Raw genomic sequence first — 18655 nt, forward strand, 5'->3', positions numbered from 1 at the left:
AAATGCTCACTATCAGGGATGTAAAACCAATTTGTGCATACCATTTGAGAGAAAATAAGCATTTTGTGCATATGGAACATTTCTGGGAGCTTTTATTTCAGCTCATGAAACATGGGACCAACACTTCACATGTTGCGTTTATATTTATGGTATGATAATTCTGCATTTTTGTTTTTTGCGCACTGCAAAAGCTGTCTCCCACAATCTAAATCAGAACAAAAAAAACCCAGCAGGATAGCATTCCCCAAGTAACAGAGTTGTGCACCCATGCCCTAGGTGAGAAGTTCACTGTGTCTGTCTCCCTCACTCACCTGTGTCTCTGCACTGCTGATGGAGTGATGGTCCTGGTCCTCTACCGGCTCCTCCTGCCTCTCCTGTTCAGCCTCCCCCTCCGCCTCTGCTCTGAGCTCTGGCTCCGGGGCCGCGATGGGGGCTTTCACCTGCACCTCTGTTGTGGACTGCTCCCCTGCTTTGTGCTCCTCCCCTGCTTTCTTTTTGCCCTTCCGTTTTTTCTTCTTTAACTCTTTATTCTCCTCGTTCTTCTTTACCTCTTTATTCGCCTCGTTCTTCTTCCCCTTCTCCTCCTCTTTATTTTCTTTCTCTTTCTTCTTCCCCTTTTGCGTTTTTTTTGTTGTCTTTTCCTCCCCTTTCTTCTTCTCCTCTTTCTTTGCTGACTCCTCTTCGTCTTTCTTCTTCTTCTCCTCTTTCTTCGCTTCCTCCTCTTTCTTCTTCTTCTCTGCTTTCTTTGCTGCCTCTTCCTCCTCTTTCTTTGCTTCCTCTTCCTCCTTCTCTGCTTTCTTTGCTGCCTCTTCCTCCTCTTTCTTCTTCTTCTCTGCTTTCTTTGCTGCCTCTTCCTCTTCTTTCTTCTCCTCTGCTTTCTTTGCTTCCTCTCCCTCCTCTTTCTTCTTCTCCTCTTTCTTTGCTGCCTCTCCCTCCTCCTCTGCTTTTTTTGCTGCCTCTCCCTCTTTCTTCTTCTTCTCCTCCTCCTTTTTCTTTGCTGCCTCTTCCTCTTGATTCTGCTGCTCTGCCTCTTTCTTCGTTACCCCTTCCTCTTCTTTTTTCTTCTTCTCTGCTTTCTTTGCTGCCTCTTCCTCCTCTTTCTTCTTCGCTTTCCTTGCTGCTTCTTCCTCCTCTTTCTTCTTCTTCTCTGCTTTCTTTGCTGCCTCTTCTTCCTCTTTCTTCTTCTTCTCTGCTTTCTTTGCTGCCTCTTTCTCTTCTTTCTTCTTCTTCACTGCCTCTTTCTTTGCTGCTTCTTCCCCTTCTTTCTTCTTCTTCTTCTCTGCTTTCTTTGCTGCTTCTTCCTCCTCTTTCTTCTTCTCTGCTTTCTTTGCTGCTTCTTCCTCTTTCTTCTTTGCTTTCTTTGCTGCTTCTTCCTCCTCTTTCTTCTTCTCTGCTTTCTTTGCTGCTTCTTCTTCCTCCTCTTTCTTCTTCTCTGCTTTCTTTGCTGCTTCTTCTTCCTCCTCTTTCTTCTTCTCTGCTTTCTTTGCTGCTTCTTCCTCTTTCTTCTCTGCTTTCTTTGCTGCTTCTTCCTCCTCTTTCTTCTCCCCCCTTTCCTCTGCCTCTTTCTTCTCCTCCCCCTTGGCCTGCTCTAACTTTTCCTCCTTTGTTCCAGCCTCTGCCTTCTCTTTCCTGTCCTTCTCTGCCTTCTCGACCTCAGCCCACTCTACGTCTGAGCACTGCGAGCGCCGTTTGAGGAAGGAGGAGAAGAGGCGTGAGAGGCCGCGGCTGGCTGAGGTGCGCTGGCGGGGCTTCACTAGCTGCTCCTCCTCAGTGGTGGTGGTGAAGATGGGGCTCTCTGTGGAGCCAGGCTCTGAGTCCTGCTCCTGGGTCTTCTGGCTGGGCTTCTCCCTCTCTGGCTCCGGTGCTGCTGCCTCTGGGCTCGGCTTGTTCTCCGGTTCTCTCTCTGTTTCTGGCTCTGGGCTCGGCTTGTTCTCCGGTTCTCTCTCTGTTTCTGGATCTGGGCTCTGCTTGTTCTCCAGTTGTATCTCTGCCTCCGAGCTCTGCTTGTTCTCCGGTCTTCTCTCTGCCTCTGCTACACTGGGCTTCGGCTTGCCCTCTGTGTCCGCCTCGCCCACCGCGCTAGCCTCTGTTGTCATGGTACACACTGCAGAACATGACATGGAGTAGTTAGCGATAGGAAAGAGAAAGCTTTGTGTGTTGTCATGTTGGATGATGCACAGCAACATACACACAAGCAAGACATGATTATGGACAGTCAACAGTGATGCACTGGTGCCATTCTATAGCATGAGCTACTACTACGTTTTGTCAGACTTGAGTACTCGATCAAATATGCCACAAACACGTTTTCATATGGAGTTATGAGTGTATCCCACTCCACAATGGCACCTCTTGTTGAATGAGTGTGTGTGTGTGTGTGTGTCTGGGAGGACCTCTTGGGAGACAGGCAGCTCACGACAGTGTGTGTCTATCAGAGGCTCATTAGAAACACACACAATGTAGTCTTTCTGCTCCGTAGCAGCCTGGAAGTCTATTAGTACAGCTCCAGTCAGTATCACCCTCAGCACTAACCCAACACGGCTCTTTCATCCGTCCGCTGTGGCCCCGCCGGCTTCATACGGTGGGCCAAGATGTCCCAATGTAACATTGCATGACAATGCATCACTAAATTGGTTTAGAAATTCACAGGACATACAGGGCTTCTGAGAAGTAAATGGCCAGTTACTGTGTTCACTTCACTGTGTGAACTTGTCTTGCAGTTGTGAGGCTGTCATTGAAAGAGTTGCAGCAGCATCAACGTACTTGTGTTAGATCATAGCAGTTCATCATCATATGTCTAGTAGCCCTCCATGCAGTGTTAACAGAGATTGCATCTACTTAGCCCACTGTTAGCATCTAGGCTAGTCTGATGCTGCTAGTTGTTGTCATTGCTCAACATCTAGGCTAGTAGTTCATTAAATGTCTAGGTCTGCCATACAGTGGGGGGCAGGGAGACACTTCGCTAGACAGGATGGCAGATCTTCCAGCTGCACACACACGGCTGTCCTTACCCCAGAGGGTGCCTGACACACACACAGTGCTCCATCGCTATAGGGACAGCAGGGGTATGGGGAGGAGAGGAGGGGAGGGGGGACCACAGAGACCAAATCCTCTTTAGTCCGCCCATTGTTTGTGTCTGGTGACCAATAACTGTGGTGCACTCTAACTAATCCAGCCCTTCCCTTCCCCCACCGCAACAACACCCCATAGGCCTGTTCCCTAGGTCAACCCAAACACACACACACACACACACACTGAGCCGCGTGGTGTACGCCTCAGTGCTCAGGATCTCCTCTGGGTCTTTTAATGTAGCGTAATCTCAATGGTAATAGTCAGGAAACAGACATGGTGTTAATGGACCAGATGAGACGTCTTGTGTCTGCTGCTGCCTCCTGCATGGCTGCCTCCTCCATTGTCTTCACTAGGTAACATCTAGATTCTCTGCTAAAGGCCAGGTGAGCAGCTCTGGTCTGGCTTCTAACCTGGGGAAGTAACAGGGACTCTCACAACCACACTGTGTCCCAAATTGTACCCTATCCACTATGTAGTGCACTACTTTTGACCAGGGCCCAACTACTTTTGACCAGGGCCCAACTACTTTTGACCCGGGCCCAACTACTTTTGTCAAAAATAGAGCAATATACAGGAAATAACGGTAGTTCTGCCAATCTTCATCAAACTGGTACCCTTTTGAAAACACTTTTCCATAGTGCATAGAGGCCCTATCATTTCTCACGTCTATAATGTTCTACCTCCAGTAGGCCAGCTGACATCCCGATCATCATTACTACTGTATAAATCAACCATCATTACTCCTGTATACATCAACCATCATTAGACTAACTAGCTGCCAGAGATAAAGATTGCCCTGCAGAAATGGGTGAACAGCGTGTTCAGCTGTTGGGTCAGGTGCACGTCAGATGCTCCGACCATCTGTGTGTCTCCCAAATGGCACCCTATTCCCTTCATAGTCCACTATGGCCCTGGTCAAAAGTAGCGCACCATGTAGGGAATAGGATGCCATTTGGGGTGCACGTATGACTAAAGAAAGGGAAGGGGGGTTTGAATAAGATGCTATAGGAAAGGAGTTAAGATGACGTCGGAGAAGAAGGCTGACATTTTACGTGTTTCTATCCAATTGTGTTTTTGTTTGTTTCTTTGTATTGTTTGTAACTTATTTTTTTACTTATTTTGTATATACTGTTGCTACTACCGTCTCTTATGACCGAAAATAACTTCTGGACATCAGAACGGCGATTACTCACCACGAACCGGCAGACAGATTTTTTTCTTTAACGAGTCCGACGAGCCCGATGTGAATGACATACTGCTTTCCCGGGAACAGGCCCAGATCCCTGTCATTTGCGTGAAGAGAAGGCTGAGAAAAAGGGGCCGGAAGGGTGGGCTGCCTTCTGAGAATTAGTAGGCGATCGAATAAACCCCCACTGCCTTCCATTCTGCTAGCAAACGTGCAATCTTTGGAAAATAAAATAGATGACCTACGCGGAAGATTGAACTACCAACGGGACATTCAGAACTGTAATATCTTTGCTTCATGGAGTCGTGGCTGAGCGACCACATTATCAACATTATTGTAAATAACAGCTGGTTCACGATATCTAAAGAAGTTTTTTATCTAAAGAGGTTTTGCTCGCCTGAGGTAAAGTATCTCATGATAAGCTGTAGACCACACCATCTACCTAGAGAGTTTTCATCTGTATTTTTCGTAGCTGTCTACATAACACCACAGACTGATGCTGGCACTAAGACGGCAATAAATTAGCTGTATTTGCCATAAGCAAACAAGAAAACGCTCACCCAGAGGCGTCGCTCCTATTGGCCGGGGACTTTAATGCGGGGAAACTTAAATCTGTCTTTTTTTATCAGCATGTTTCTATCAGCATGTTAAATGTGCAACCAGAGGGGAAAAAAACTCTGGACCACCTTTACTCCACACACAGAGATGCATACAAAGCTCGCCCTCCATTTGGCAAATCTGACCATAATTCTATCCTCCTGATTCCTGCTTACAAGCAGATGCTAAGCTACATGAGTGTTCTGCTAGCACAGACTGGAATATGTTCCAGGATTCCTCCGATGGCATTGAGGTGTACACCACATCAGTCATTGATTTCATCAATAAGTGCAACGATGATGTCGCCCCCACAGTGACCGTACGTACATACCCCAACCAGAAGCCATGGATTACAGGTAACATTTGCACTGAGCTAAAGGCTAGAGGAACGGGACTGTATAACCCGGAAGCTTATAAGAAATCCCGCTATGCCCGCCGACGAACCATCAAACAGGCAAAGCGTCAATACAGGACTAAGATCGGATCGTACTACACCGGCTCTGACGCTGGTCGGATGTCGCAGGGCTTGCAAACCATTACAGACTACAAAGGGAAGCACAGCTGGGGGCTACCCAGTGACACGAGCCTACCAGATGAGCTAAACTACTTCTATGCTCGCTTCGAGGCAAATAACCCTCAAACATGCATGAGAGCACCAGCTGTTCCGGAAGACTGTGTGATCACGCTCATGATGTGAGAAAAGCCATTTAAAACAGGTCAACATACACAAGGGCGCAGGGCCAGATGGATTACCAGGACATGTACTGCGAGCATGCGCTGACATGCGTCTTCACTGACATTTTCAACCTCTCCCTGTCCGAGTCTGTAATACCAACATGTTTTAAGCAGAAAACCATAGTGCCTGTGCCCAAGAACACTAAGGTAACCTGCCTAAATGACTACCGATAAGATGCTATAGGACAGGAAAGGAGGATGATTGTGGACTTCAGGAAACAGCAGAGGGAACACCCCCCTATCCACATCGATGGAACAGTAGTGGAGAGGGTAGCAAGTTTTAAGTTCCTCGGCATACACATCACAAACAAACTGAATTGGTCCACTCACACAGACAGCATTGTGAAGAAGGCGCAGCAGCGCCTCTTCAACCTCAGGAGGCTGAAGAAATTCGGCTTGTCACCAAAAGCACTCACAAACTTCTACAGATGCACAATCGAGAGCATCCTGGCGGGCTGTATCACCGCCTGGTATGGCAACTGCACCGCCCTCAACCGTAAGGCTCTCCAGAGGGTGGTGAGGTCTGCACAACGCATCACCGGGGGCAAACTACCTGCCCTCCAGGACACCTACACCACCCGATGTCACAGGAAGGCCATAAAGATCATCAAGGACATCAACCACCCGAGCCACTGCCTGTTCACCCCGCTATCATCCAGAAGGCGAGGTCAGTACAGGTGCATCAAAGCTGGGACCGAGAGACTGAAAAACAGCTTCTATCTCAAGGCCATCAGACTGTTAAACAGCCACCACTAACATTGAGTGGCTGCTGCCAACACACTGACACTGACTCAACTCCAGCCACTTTAATAATGGGAATTGATGGGAAATGTAAATATATCACTAGCCACTTTAAACAATGCTACCTTATATAATGTTACTTACCCTACATTATTCATCTCATATGCATACGTATATACTGTACTCTATATCATCGACTGTATCCTTATGTAATACATGTATCACTAGCCACTTTAACTATGCCACTTTGTTTACATACTCATCTCATATGTATATACTGTACTCGATACCATCTACTGTATCTTGCCTATGCTGCTCTGTACCATAACTCATTCATATATCCTTATGTACATATTCTTTATCCCCTTACACTGTGTACAAGACAGTAGTTTTGGAATTGTTAGTTAGATTACTTGTTGGTTATTACTGCATTGTCGGAACTAGAAGCACAAGCATTTCGCTACACTCGCATTAACATCTGCTAACCATGTGTATGTGACAAATAAAATTTGATTTGATTTGATTTGAAAGGGAAGGGGGGTTGGATAAGATGCTATAGGACAGGAAAGGGAAGGGGGGTTGGATAAGATGCTATAGGACAGGAAAGGGAAGAGGGGTTGGATAAGATACTGTAGGACAGGAAAGGGAAGGGGGGTTGGATAAGATACTGTAGGACAGGAAAGGGAAGGGGGGTTGGATAAGATACTGTAGGACAGGGAATTGAAGAGGGGTTGGATAAGATACTGTAGGACATGAAAGGGGGGTTGGATAAGATACTGTAGGACAGGAAAGGGAAGGGGGGTTTGATAAGATACTGTAGGACAGGATAGGGAAGGGGGGGTTGGATAAGATACTGTAGGACAGGGAAGTTTTGATCCCTTATTGATGTCACTTGTTAAATCCACTTCAAAATCAGTGAGACTTGTGTATGTGTGCTATGCAGAGGATGAAATGGCAAGACAAAAAATGTAAGTGCCTTTGAACGGGGTATGGCAGTAGGTGCCAGGCACTCCGGTTTGAGTCAAGAACTGCAACGCTGCTGTTTTTATTTTATTTTACACTCAACAGTTTCCCCTGTGTATCAAGAATAGTGTATCAAGAATAGTCCACCATCCAAAGGACACTATGGGAAGCATTGGAGTCAACATGGGTGTGTGCAACTGTGTGTTGAGCAGAGCTTGTGGAGAACGGGTATAAGAGCTGCAGGTTCTCAGGATGTTGTCGACTCATTAGGATATCTCATGTCACTGACTGCAGTGCGCACACACGCATTCCCTCACAATTTCGCTCTCACTCAGACGTAGACACACACAACACTAAGCAGTGTAATCTAAATTGGTGGTATCAGGCCGAGGACATTTCTTCATTCATTCATTCATAGTTGGTGTGAATCTGAGTAGCAGCCATCCCCATCTCAACCACATCCCCAGCACCAACACTAATACCGCCGGCCCTTAAGCACGTTGGATCATATTTGCCCTACAGGGGAACTGAGAAACAGAAACATGCGTGGTAGGTGCTGAGAGTGAATTTAGTGAGTGGGATTTATCCTGGAGTTTAGTGTTAATCAGGCTCCAAGTGAGATTATCTCTCTTCCTCCCCTCCCTCCCTCTCCTCTTTCTATTCTCTCTCCCCCATCTCCTCTTTCCCCCCCTCTTCGCTCTCTCCCTTCTCTCCTTCTGTTCTCGCTTTCTCTCTTTATCTCGCTCCCCTCTCTCTCTCAGAGAAAATCTGGCAGGTTCCGATCAGCTGTGCTGATTCATGGCTTATGCTAAGTCCCGCCCACCTATTAGCCCCTCCCACCTGGCCGAAAGTCCAAATTAAAGGAAATAAATGCCAAAGATATCTGTAAACACATGCGCTTGCACAGCGGTATACAGGCAGGCTCTCACATGCCCACACAGATACTCACCGATTCACGGCTGCAGTCATTCACATAGACACACACAAAAATGGAATATGCAAATTGTTTCAAAAGAACATCCACAATGCTCTCAGCAACGTTGATATAGAAACCTCTAACACTAACCCATTGATTTAAAACAAAAAAGCAGTGCCAAGGGCTTTACACTGGTTAGTTCTTAAACTCTCAGCTATAATGGGTACGGTCCCATGTAGGTCTGTTGGTCTTCTAGTGTGTAACTTTATCTCCAGCTCTCTGTTTCAACCTAAATCAATACCCCCACAGATGGTTCTGATGTTGTAACGTGAACCGCTTGGGGACCAGGCTGAATGGAGTTATCCTATTGATCGACTGTGGTTGGGCTGAAGGAGCAGACCAAGCCTACACTTAAATTCAATCCAGTTTAAACCAGACTTCAGCCAAAGCCAATTGATTGAAGGTGAAATCTGTATATTAGTGGAACATTATTTCAGAAGTGTTCATGTCTGTGTGTCATATGGTACCAGAGAGAATTCATATTTGTAAATGAACAGTTTCCATGACGTGTCTGTCAATAGGGCGACAGGTAGCAGGCGGTTAAAGTGTTGGGTAGTAAGCAAAAGGTTGCTGGTTTGAATACCCGAGCGGACAAGGTGAAAAATCTGTCAATGTGCCCTTGAGCAAGGCACTTAATTAGCTCCAGGGGTTAGACCCTGTAAAACAACACATTTCACTGCACCTTTCCAGATTTATGTGACAATACATTTTATTTGTTATATGCTGTAATTGTCAATGGATAATATCGATGTGTTTGTCAATAATACATCATTGTAAATGTAAAGTATCGATGACATGTCTGTCAATGATGGTGCCTATAACAGTATCTAGACATGCTGTGGATATACAACAAGTTCACAGTCCACTCCAGTCACATGTGGAATAAAGACATAGTGTCAAGAAAAAGTATGTGAACCCTTTGGAAATACCTGGATTTCTGCATAAATTGGTTATAAAATGTGATCTGATCATCTACGTCACAACAATAGACAAACACAGTCTGCTTAAACTAATAAAACACAACGAATTACACGTTGTCATGTCTTTATTGAACACACATTCACAGTGCAGGGTGGGAAAAGTATGTGAACCCTCCTCAACCAAACCTTTTCTGTAGTTGCGGATCAGAACTGCACAACGTTGAGGAGGACTTTTGGACCATTCGTCTTTATAAAACGGTTTCAGTTCAGCAATATTCTTGGGATGTCTGGTGTGAACTGCTCCCAAAGTCATGCCACAGCATCTCAAAATCATGTTGAGGTCAGGACTCTGACTGGGCCACTCCAAAAGGCGTATTTTCTTCTGTTGAAGCCATTCTGTTGTTGATTTACTTCTGTGTTTTAGGTCACTGTCCTGTTGCATCAGCCAACTTCTGATTCAATTGGCCGACAGATAGCCTAACATTCTCCTGCAAAGTGTCTTGATAAACTTGGGAATTCATTTTTCTGTCGGTGGTAGCAAGCTGTCCAGGAAAGCAGCCTCAGGAAAGCAGCCCCAAACCTGTTTTTTTGGACAGCAGTGGCTTCTTCCGTGGTATCCTCCCATGAACACCATTCTTGTTCAGTGTTCTACATATCGTAGACTCATTGATCAATCTGCGCTGTTCTCTTGCAGTCACCTTTGCAGGACGGCCACTCCTAGGGAGTAGCAACAGTGCTGAACGTTCTCCATTTATATAGACATTTTTTCTTACCGTGGACTCATGAACAGCAAGGCTTTTAGAGATATTTTTGTAACCCTTTCCAGCTTTATGCAAGTCAACAATTCTTCATCTTAGGTCTTCTGAGATCTCTTTTGTTCGAGGCTTGGTTCACATCAGGCAATGCTTCTTGTGAATAGCAAACTCACATTTTGTGAGTGTTTTTATAGAAGGCAGCTCTAACCAACATCTCCAATCTTGATCAGACTCCAGGTTAGCGGACTCCTGACTCCAATTATCTTTTGGAGAAGTCATTAGCCTTGGAGATTACATACTTTTTCCAACCCACACTGTGAATGTTTAAATTATATATTCAATATAGACAAGAAAAATACAATAATTTGTGTGTTATTAATTTAAGCACACTATGTTTGTCTATTGTTGTGACTTCGATGAAGATCAGATCAAATTTAATGACCAATTTACGTAGAAATCCAGGTAATTCCAAAGGGTTCACATACTTTTTTATTGCCACTGTACAATTGGAAACTCTAGATCTTATCAGAGAAAAAAACATCACTCTTAAAAAACAGAGCAAGTGACTTCGTATCTTGTTCTGTGTGCAGAGTGTTGGCCCTTGGCACTAGGCTTGGGCGTTAGACTGTATACACCGTATAGCAGGGTATTTGGAAATAGCCATGGGATGGTTTTTCAAAACCTCTGAAGTTTTAATATTGGTGGCTACTTTAAGTAGATACCTGCAGTCAACTTGTGCAATGTGTTAGGAGATCAAGCAGCTCGCTTTCTTCATTTCACCTGTCACATTATGAAGCTCACCGTAGTTCCCCAGAACAGTTGAGCCTGTCACATTATTGTACATTATGAAGCTCACCGTAGTTCCCCAGAACAGTTGAGCCTGTCACATTATGAAGCTCACCGTAGTTCCCCAGAACAGTTGAGCCTGTCACATTATTGTACATTATGAAGCTCACCGTAGTTCCCCAGAACAGTTGAGCCTGTCACATTATGAAGCTCACCGTAGTTCCCCAGAACAGTTGAGCATGTCACATTATGAAGCTCACCGTAGTTCCCCAGAACAGTTGAGCCTGTCACATTATGAAGCTTACCGTAGTTCCCCAGAACAGTTGAGCCTGTCACATTATTGTACATTATGAAGCTCACCAGAACAGTTGAGCCAGTCACCTGTTTGTTCGTAAAACAACAGGAGAAAACGGGACCAGCTGTGTGTTGACAGTGGTTGTGTTTTATATTGAAAGTCAAGTCTTTTTTGCTTCAATAGAGTGATCAGGGACATTTAACTCTAATTTTCCTTCACAGAAAATACATTGGTGCAACACATTCAGCAGAAAATAGCTTCATTTTCCTCAGATGACAACAGAAGTGCAACGCTATCTGGCTGGCAGCCACACAAGTAAATGAGCTTACAATGAAAAAGTCAAATGCCTTTGAATGAGTTATTTACTTGCGTTTTTTCCTCTTCTCTGTTCTCAGCCCGTCTCCTCCTGCCCCCTATTCTCTGAGCAGGCCCTAGCGACTCCAGACTCCACACAGACACAGCATGTAGCCTACACATGCTGCTCCAGAGCCAGTACTGTTCTTCCTTCAGACAAGCATGTGTCAAAACTTTGTTCATTTGCACAATGTCTCTCGTTCACAATCACTTGGAAATGTCAAAAAACCTTTGCTAGTTCCTATCTATATATGTGTAACTTTATGAGCTGGATTGCCTGTCTTTGCAATTTGTTTATTTTCATTTCTGCATTTTAGCATATTTAGCTAGCAGCCTCCATAGAAATAAGCTTTTACTAGTGCTAATTTTGTTAGCATTCTGGTAATAGACGCCCAATAGGTTTGTTTTGGCGTCCCCTTGTGTACTAAACCAGTAATACCATAAATCCCAGGACGACAGAAGGAAGGTATGACGACATGAAAATCTAGATAGTGCCCAACCCTACTTGGCACAAACAAACCACACAGTAGTAATTTACTAAACTAATGCAATGTCACTCTTTCTCCTTCCTAACTCTTCTTCACCAGTCCACTCTCACTAATACACTAAAACTTTCTCTCTCTCACTAATACACTAAAATGTTTTCCCTCTCACACACACACACACTTGCTCTCTCTCAGATCTCCCTCTCGTTCAGGTGTCTCTCTCAGTGTTCTCTTGCCCCTCCCACATCATGTTTTCATCCCTTCATAACAGATTATCTTGCTATATATATATATATCCCAGCAGTATCAATGGAGGATGGGTTTACTGGATGAGTTCCCCTTCAGTGTGTTACAGGCAGCAGCAGCAGATACACATCACTGTACTCAGGCTAGCCTTCTGGCTACTGCAGAGATGGATTTATACTTAACACGCTGAAGAATGAATCATGTCAATCACATTTACACCAAAAGCTCAAATAACTGACAGCATGAACGATACCAGAGCAGAGGTCTTCTCAGACATAGTTGTGTTCTGAAAGACGATTGCAGGCAGAGCACACAGAGAACAACATGGTGAATGGTGGTGTATTGGCTACGGTGTTAAAACAAAAGACACTAAGGTTGTGGGACACTTTCCTAGACACAGAATAAACCAATTAGTCTGTTCTTGTCATTTTAGCAACAAGGCCAGGCTCAATATTTTACAAACACAGGGAAAATGGAGTAAAGTTTCAAAGTCTTTAGTCTGATTTTCCCCCCCACAAAGTTATGTCAAGTGGAATGGTAAGGTGTGATGATTGTCGGCATGGCCCGGACTGCTTCTGAGCTCTACATAGGACCTTTTCCTGCCCATGTTTTTGTGTTGAAAATCTGCACACACAAAAGCCATTTAACTTCTCATCAAGAGATTGATAGTAGGCTAGTGATGGCCAATGGGATGAATGACTATTGAGCACAGTTAACATACAGTAGTAGATCACTCCATCTTGCTAAAGAAAAGTCAAAAGAAGAAAGGGAACCAGAAGTGTTTGTAACATTGTAATATTTGAATAAATGCATGTCCTCATTGTCCTGATTTTAATCCAAAAACACTGCACTACAAATAGCCATCTAAAAATGTTAGGAAATTGTATTCAATTATTGTAAGAAAAATGTTGAATTAGGTCGAGTTATTTATTTCACATTCATTGGGCCACAAACAAATGCCACACGATATGGATAAAAGACCCTGGAGCAGTGAGCGGCCAGGCAAATGAAATACCCTGGCGTGCCCATTCTAATCATCATGACCATTCATTTCACTTGTTTATAACTGAAGATATTGGAATTTTGAGGTAGTCCAAACGCAGATTTCTTTCAACTTTTACAAAACATTGATTTATTTAAGGTGTGATTTTTTTAACACTATCTCCCGTGTGCGCGTCAGCTACACCGCGATGCCTATAGCGCAGGCATTTAAATCATCTTAGTATGAAAATGGCGCCGAATGTAGAAAACAAATAAACACCAACTCTAAATCCCATCAGCCGCCAGAAATACATTCAAAAGTGCGCTTACCTAAAATAGAAATACCATCAATGAAGAACTATAATTAGTTAAATCCAACGCAACCGAATATTCCGTACATCCAGTGAAGTTACAATAATGAAGTTACAACGTTGCAGAAACCGGACGCATGCTTTGTTGTGCTGAAGATGCTTATCCGCGCTAGTAAAGGGGAGGAGTCACCATACTGAAGTATCGGACTTTGTTAACCGTATTCACCAATTGAACACAGCTAAATTCTAGATTCACCTATGAGATGTGGGCGAGATGTTGAATCATATGGTCCATTTCGATAACGATGTTTGAATTGAGTGCTTCATAATTAATCACCAAATTCTCAGAAATTATCCTGAGAGTTTGGTCCAACACCTAAGACAGGATGAAGCGCCGAAACAATAACCTATTCTATTTCTCGGGTTTTTCTTATCTATATTATTTTATTACTGCATTGTTGGGAAAGAGCTCGTAAATAAGCGTTTACTGTTTTACACCTGCTGTATCCTGTGCACGTGACAAATAAACTTTGAAACGTGAAACTACAGACGATTGAAATAGACTTAGAGCCTAAGCATAAAGAAATGATTTATCATGGTCCTACAAAAAATATGAATGCAAAGTTATGCTAATTCGAGAGCTAGTCTCCATCACTCACTCAATTATTTCCCATTGATGAACAACAATTCATTATAACACCATATAATGAATAGCCTATAGTGCTCCAGAGTGGCGCAGCGGTCTGAGGCGTCACTACAGACCCTGGTTCTTTCCCAGTCTGAATCACAACCGGCCGTAATCGGGAGTCCCATAGGGCGGTGCACAATTGGCCCAACGTCGTCCGGGTTAAGGGAGGGTTTGACCGGGGAGGTAGGCCTTCATTGTAAATAAGAATTTGTTCTTAACTGACTTGCCTAGTTAAATAAATAAAAGGCCTATAGCGAGAATTCATCAGCATTATCCTCCCAGCCTCTCACTTCTCAATTAATCACCTATTTTTAATATGCAGTAAATCAACTACACTACCAAATGAATCCACAGCAGCACATGTATCCACCATCCTCCCACTAGGCAGGGCTGGCCAATGAATGAGCCGGCCTAGGTTAGTGCTGTGTCATTAGGCACAGCACGCAGCCCAAGAACAGGAGGGAGACAGATAGAGAAGCATCAGGAGAACTGGTCTACACTACACAACCCTCCATCCAAGTCCTTTTCAGGCAGAGCCCCAGCACTTTTCTTTCTGCTGTAGGCTACCATGCTGTGTGAGAGTCACCACCTAGAACTCCCTCTGCTATTGGCTATCATGCTGAGTGAGGGAGTCGCCCCCTAGAACTCCCTCTGCTATTGGCTACCATGCTGTGTGAGAGTCACCACCTAGAACTCCCTCTGCTATTGGCTACCATGCTGTGTGAGAGTCACCACCTAGAACTCCCTCTGCTATTGGCTACCATGCTGAGTGAGGGAGTCGCCCCCTAGAACTCCCTCTGCTATTGGCAACCATGCTATGTGACGGAGTCGCCCCCTAGAACTCCCACTGCTATTGGCTACCATGCTGTGTGAGGGAGTCGCCCCCTAGAACTCCCTCTGCTATTGGCTACCATGCTATGTGACGGAGTCGCCCCCTAGAACTCCCACTGCTATTGGCTACCATGCTGTGTGAGGGAGTCGCCCCCTAGAACTCCCTCTGCTATTGGCTACCATGCTATGTGACGGAGTCGCCCCCTAGAACTCCCACTGCTATTGGCTACCATGCTGTGTGAGAGTCACCACCTAGAACTCCCTCTGCTATTGGCTACCATGCTATGTGACGGAGTCGCCCCCTAGAACTCCCACTGCTATTGGCTACCATGCTGTGTGAGGGAGTCGCCCCCTAGAACTCCCTCTGCTATTGGCTACCATGCTGTGTGAGGGAGTCGCCCCCTAGAACTCCCTCTGCTATTGGCTACCATGCTGTGTAAGGGAGTCACCCCCTAGAACTCCCTCTGCTATTGGCTACCATGCTGTGTGAGACAGAGACACATAGGATCTGCCTCCAACCAATCCTCAAAAGTGTCTCCCCATTTTCAAGTGTAATGGGCCAGCACTGCTCATTTTATGTAGTGCCCCCCTGCTACACACACACAGACTCTCTTTATTGGGGATGACATGGTCCCCACCCATCTGTCTGACCCCATTAGTGCCATACGGCTCATGGAGAGGCTGGGGTTGGGGAGGCAGGGGGAGTGGGAGGGGGTAGTCATATTCTCTAAACAACCCATAGAGGGAAAGAGTACAGGGTACAGGTTTTGTTTTATATATATATATATATATATATATATTATTGAACCTTTATTTAACTAGGCAAGTCAGTTAAGAACAAATTCTTATTTACAATGACGGCCTACCCCGACGACGCTGTGCGCCGCCCTATGGGACTCCCAATCACGGCCGGATGTGATGCAGCCTGGATTCGAGTTAGGGTACAGGATACAGAGTACATGGTTAGGTTACAGGGTACATGGTTAGGGTACATGGTTAGGGTACAGGGTACAGGGTTAGGGTACATGATTAGGGTACATGATTAGGGTACATGGTTAGGGTACATGGTTAGCCACTGTCACCTTTGTCTCTCCAGACCAACTTCATGTGGCATGAGATCACAGGCGACTGTCAGACTGGGCCATGGCATCTGGAAATACTACAGGTCTGTTCCTGTTTTTACAGTATTGAGATTGACCAAATATGGGACAAATCAGTTTCTGTATCTATCATTATAACGTTGTTACTGACCTCAAGTGCAGAGCTGGAAACAAGGGGGATGTTGAAATGGCATTAACAAGCCTCTGGTGTATATACGGATACAGTATACAAGAATATTGTTCTTTTTTACTCTGATGTCGTACTGTAACATAATCCAAAAGAATTACTGGACATGGTCACAACATGACAAGGGCAGAAGGAATGTAGACAGACAGATAGGTGTGTTTTACTACACACACCCCTCCCTCCACCCCCCAGTTGCCTAGAAACCCCTCCCTTCCCCTCTCCCTAATGCAGGGAGCAGGTGCTGGGCTGGACCCCAGAGAGATGAGGAGAGGGTAGGGCACTACTCACAGATGCACCCTCCCCAGAGACTCTGACAGACACAGACAGCCAAGACACAAATCCTCTCACTCTAAGAAAGTCATCACCACACACACACACACACACACACACACGGAGTGTGTTTATATCTCTCGTCTTCATCCCTCTCTTTGGCTCCATCACGGATTACATAACGGCCCCTATACCCCTCCCTCCCCCCTCCCGTTGCCTTCCTTCCTCTGTTCTGTTACCTACTGCATCATGGTTAGAGACATCTAACACCTTGTTTTGCATCACACAATATATCTATAATACGTAAAACAATATTTGCGGCTGTGAACATCTGGTATTAATAAAACAATGCCAGTCGGCACATATAGTACTGTCTGTAGCATGCTTTAGGAGACTTAGTTTGTGGTTGGAGATCTAAGCTCTAGAAAGCACTAAGGGCATGGATGGATGGATGGTAGGCTAACCGCACATTAATATTCATACTGCACCATTATGGTATCAAGTATTTATGAAGCAGGAATGTTCCATGTTTCTGCAGTATTCTCCCAGTAGATAGCATACTATAGGAGCAGTAGCTGTGTTGCCCCTCCCCGCTCATGCCCAGTTTGGATGCTTCAGGGAGACGTGCTAGTCTAGTTGCACAACATTAAGGTCATCATGTTCAGTAGGAACCAATGAGAGAAAAACATTTGAAGGGGGGAAAAATAAAATAAATTGTTATTGAACAAGCTCAGGTAGTATCTGCTCTGTTTCAGTAAGTTTTCTCCCGGTTCACATCCGCTCTTACAGAGCTAAACATTTAATACAGACAAGTGGGATGACTGAAAATAGCCACGCCAATGAGAACGTCTGCCCTGTCTGCATCACTGAGATCAGAGGGTTTCTAAAACCTTGGTGATGATGCACGCTCTCAGATTCAACGACAGTCAAAGACACAGGCCTGTGTCAAGGCATTGCTCCATCTATTATGAAACAGCTTGATCCACTTTATAGGCATTAAGAAGCTATGTGCACCACAGCCTTTGTGTTTATATCTCTTCATGTTCTTGCTGTATTCAGTGTTCATCCTCCTGTATCTGTGCCAGTAGAATCATCCCTGAGTTTGTGCTTCCATCTGGTGGCTAAAGAGACAACGACAGTTCTTGGCTCAACCACATTCAGAAAGCTTCCCCCAAGAGTATTCCTGACAGGGTTGTCTTTGAAAGTGGTGTTGGCCTTCTCCAGCAGAAATGCTCCATTGCAGGTTGTCTGGTCAGTTATATGTGATAGTTATTACTACTCTAGAACACAGTTATTTAGATGAAATCCACATTAGATAAAGACCAAAATTCTGGCACGTTGTGTGCTAACAGCACCAGTTGAGAGTCATAGGGGAAACCCATAGAAGGGAACACTTTTTCCATTACGCCACGATGCCGCAATGCATGTTGGGACGGCAAGTGTTTGGGAGAGATAAAGACGCCAGAAGGTCTCAGCCAGATGTGATGCCACCACTCCCTAATTCAGCCTGGGTGAGCAGCACCAAAGCACAGGCATGCCAGAAGACATACTCACACATCAGATCAGTTGTAGCAAACTGGCTCAAATTAAGATCCTACATATGTAGCTCTATGCTTGGTGGGATTAGAGCTCAAATATTCAAACAAGGGGATATTGTATTTCTGACTCCCATAGACCAAAATACAGGCCCTTCAGTCATGTTCCTGTCTGCCTACAAGTAAAACCTTTAGCACATGATGTAAAATAAACACCTGAAACAGCCTACTCCAATGATTCTAAAGAGCAGCTTTTAGCAGCACTGAAAATAGAATTGGATACTCACCAAACATCAGCATGGAAACACAGGAGACATCCCAGACAGGACGAGGTACAGGGATCCAGTCCAGACGAGTGAAAGAAAGGAATAGCATCAGTAAAATAGATCAGGAAGGGCTGAAATATATATTATAGCTCCCTATTCCCTGTGCACTACCAGAGCTATGGGCCCTGGTCAAAAGTAGTAACTATATAGGGAATAAGGTGCAATTTGGGACATTTTCGGCATATTCCTTCCCGATGAATTCTATTTCACAAATGTTCACAGTTTTATATATGAAATATATATAATATTACAAAACTGGCCATCTTGCATTGCATAGTTGTATTGGTCAGCTTTTCTCTGTGAAAGTCAGTGCCT

At 44.8% G+C, this 18655-nt stretch overlaps 2 protein-coding genes across 16 annotated transcripts in view; both read right to left on the reverse strand.

Annotated features, from left to right (window-relative positions):
• Positions 1-709, reverse strand: part of LOC110506699 — a 35958-nt gene extending 35249 nt beyond the window's left edge. For all 15 annotated transcript variants that reach the window (XM_036965815.1, XM_036965822.1, XM_036965808.1 and 12 more), the window contains exon 1: positions 312-709. The gene's annotated coding sequence lies outside the window, so the exon portion shown is untranslated. The remainder of the gene's footprint in view (positions 1-311) is intronic.
• On the reverse strand, positions 273-18447 carry LOC110506785 (vicilin-like seed storage protein At2g18540). Its single transcript, XM_021586648.2, has 3 exons — positions 18302-18447; positions 1233-2104; positions 273-614 (listed from the first exon to the last, which is right to left on the reverse strand). Exons 1-3 carry the CDS (start codon positions 18387-18389, stop codon positions 273-275), a joined length of 1302 nt encoding a protein of 433 aa, XP_021442323.2. The 5' UTR covers positions 18390-18447.
• Between the last annotated feature and the right edge of the window lie 208 nt (positions 18448-18655).

The sequence above is a fragment of the Oncorhynchus mykiss genome, chromosome 3 (genome assembly GCF_013265735.2).
Source record: "Oncorhynchus mykiss isolate Arlee chromosome 3, USDA_OmykA_1.1, whole genome shotgun sequence".
NCBI classification, from domain to species: Eukaryota; Metazoa; Chordata; class Actinopteri; order Salmoniformes; family Salmonidae; genus Oncorhynchus; species Oncorhynchus mykiss.

Coding starts and splice junctions, on each gene's coding strand:
- LOC110506785 (XM_021586648.2), bottom strand. CDS start 18,389: ATGCTATTCCTTTCTTTCACTCGTCTGGACTGGATCCCTGTACCTCGT. Junction 2,105..18,301: donor TGTTTCCATGCTGATGTTTG/GTGAGTATCCAA, acceptor CATGTTCTGCAG/TGTGTACCATGACAACAGAG. Junction 615..1,232: donor AAGCAGCAAAGAAAGAGGCA/GTGAAGAAGAAG, acceptor AAAACGCAAAAG/GGGAAGAAGAAAGAGAAAGA.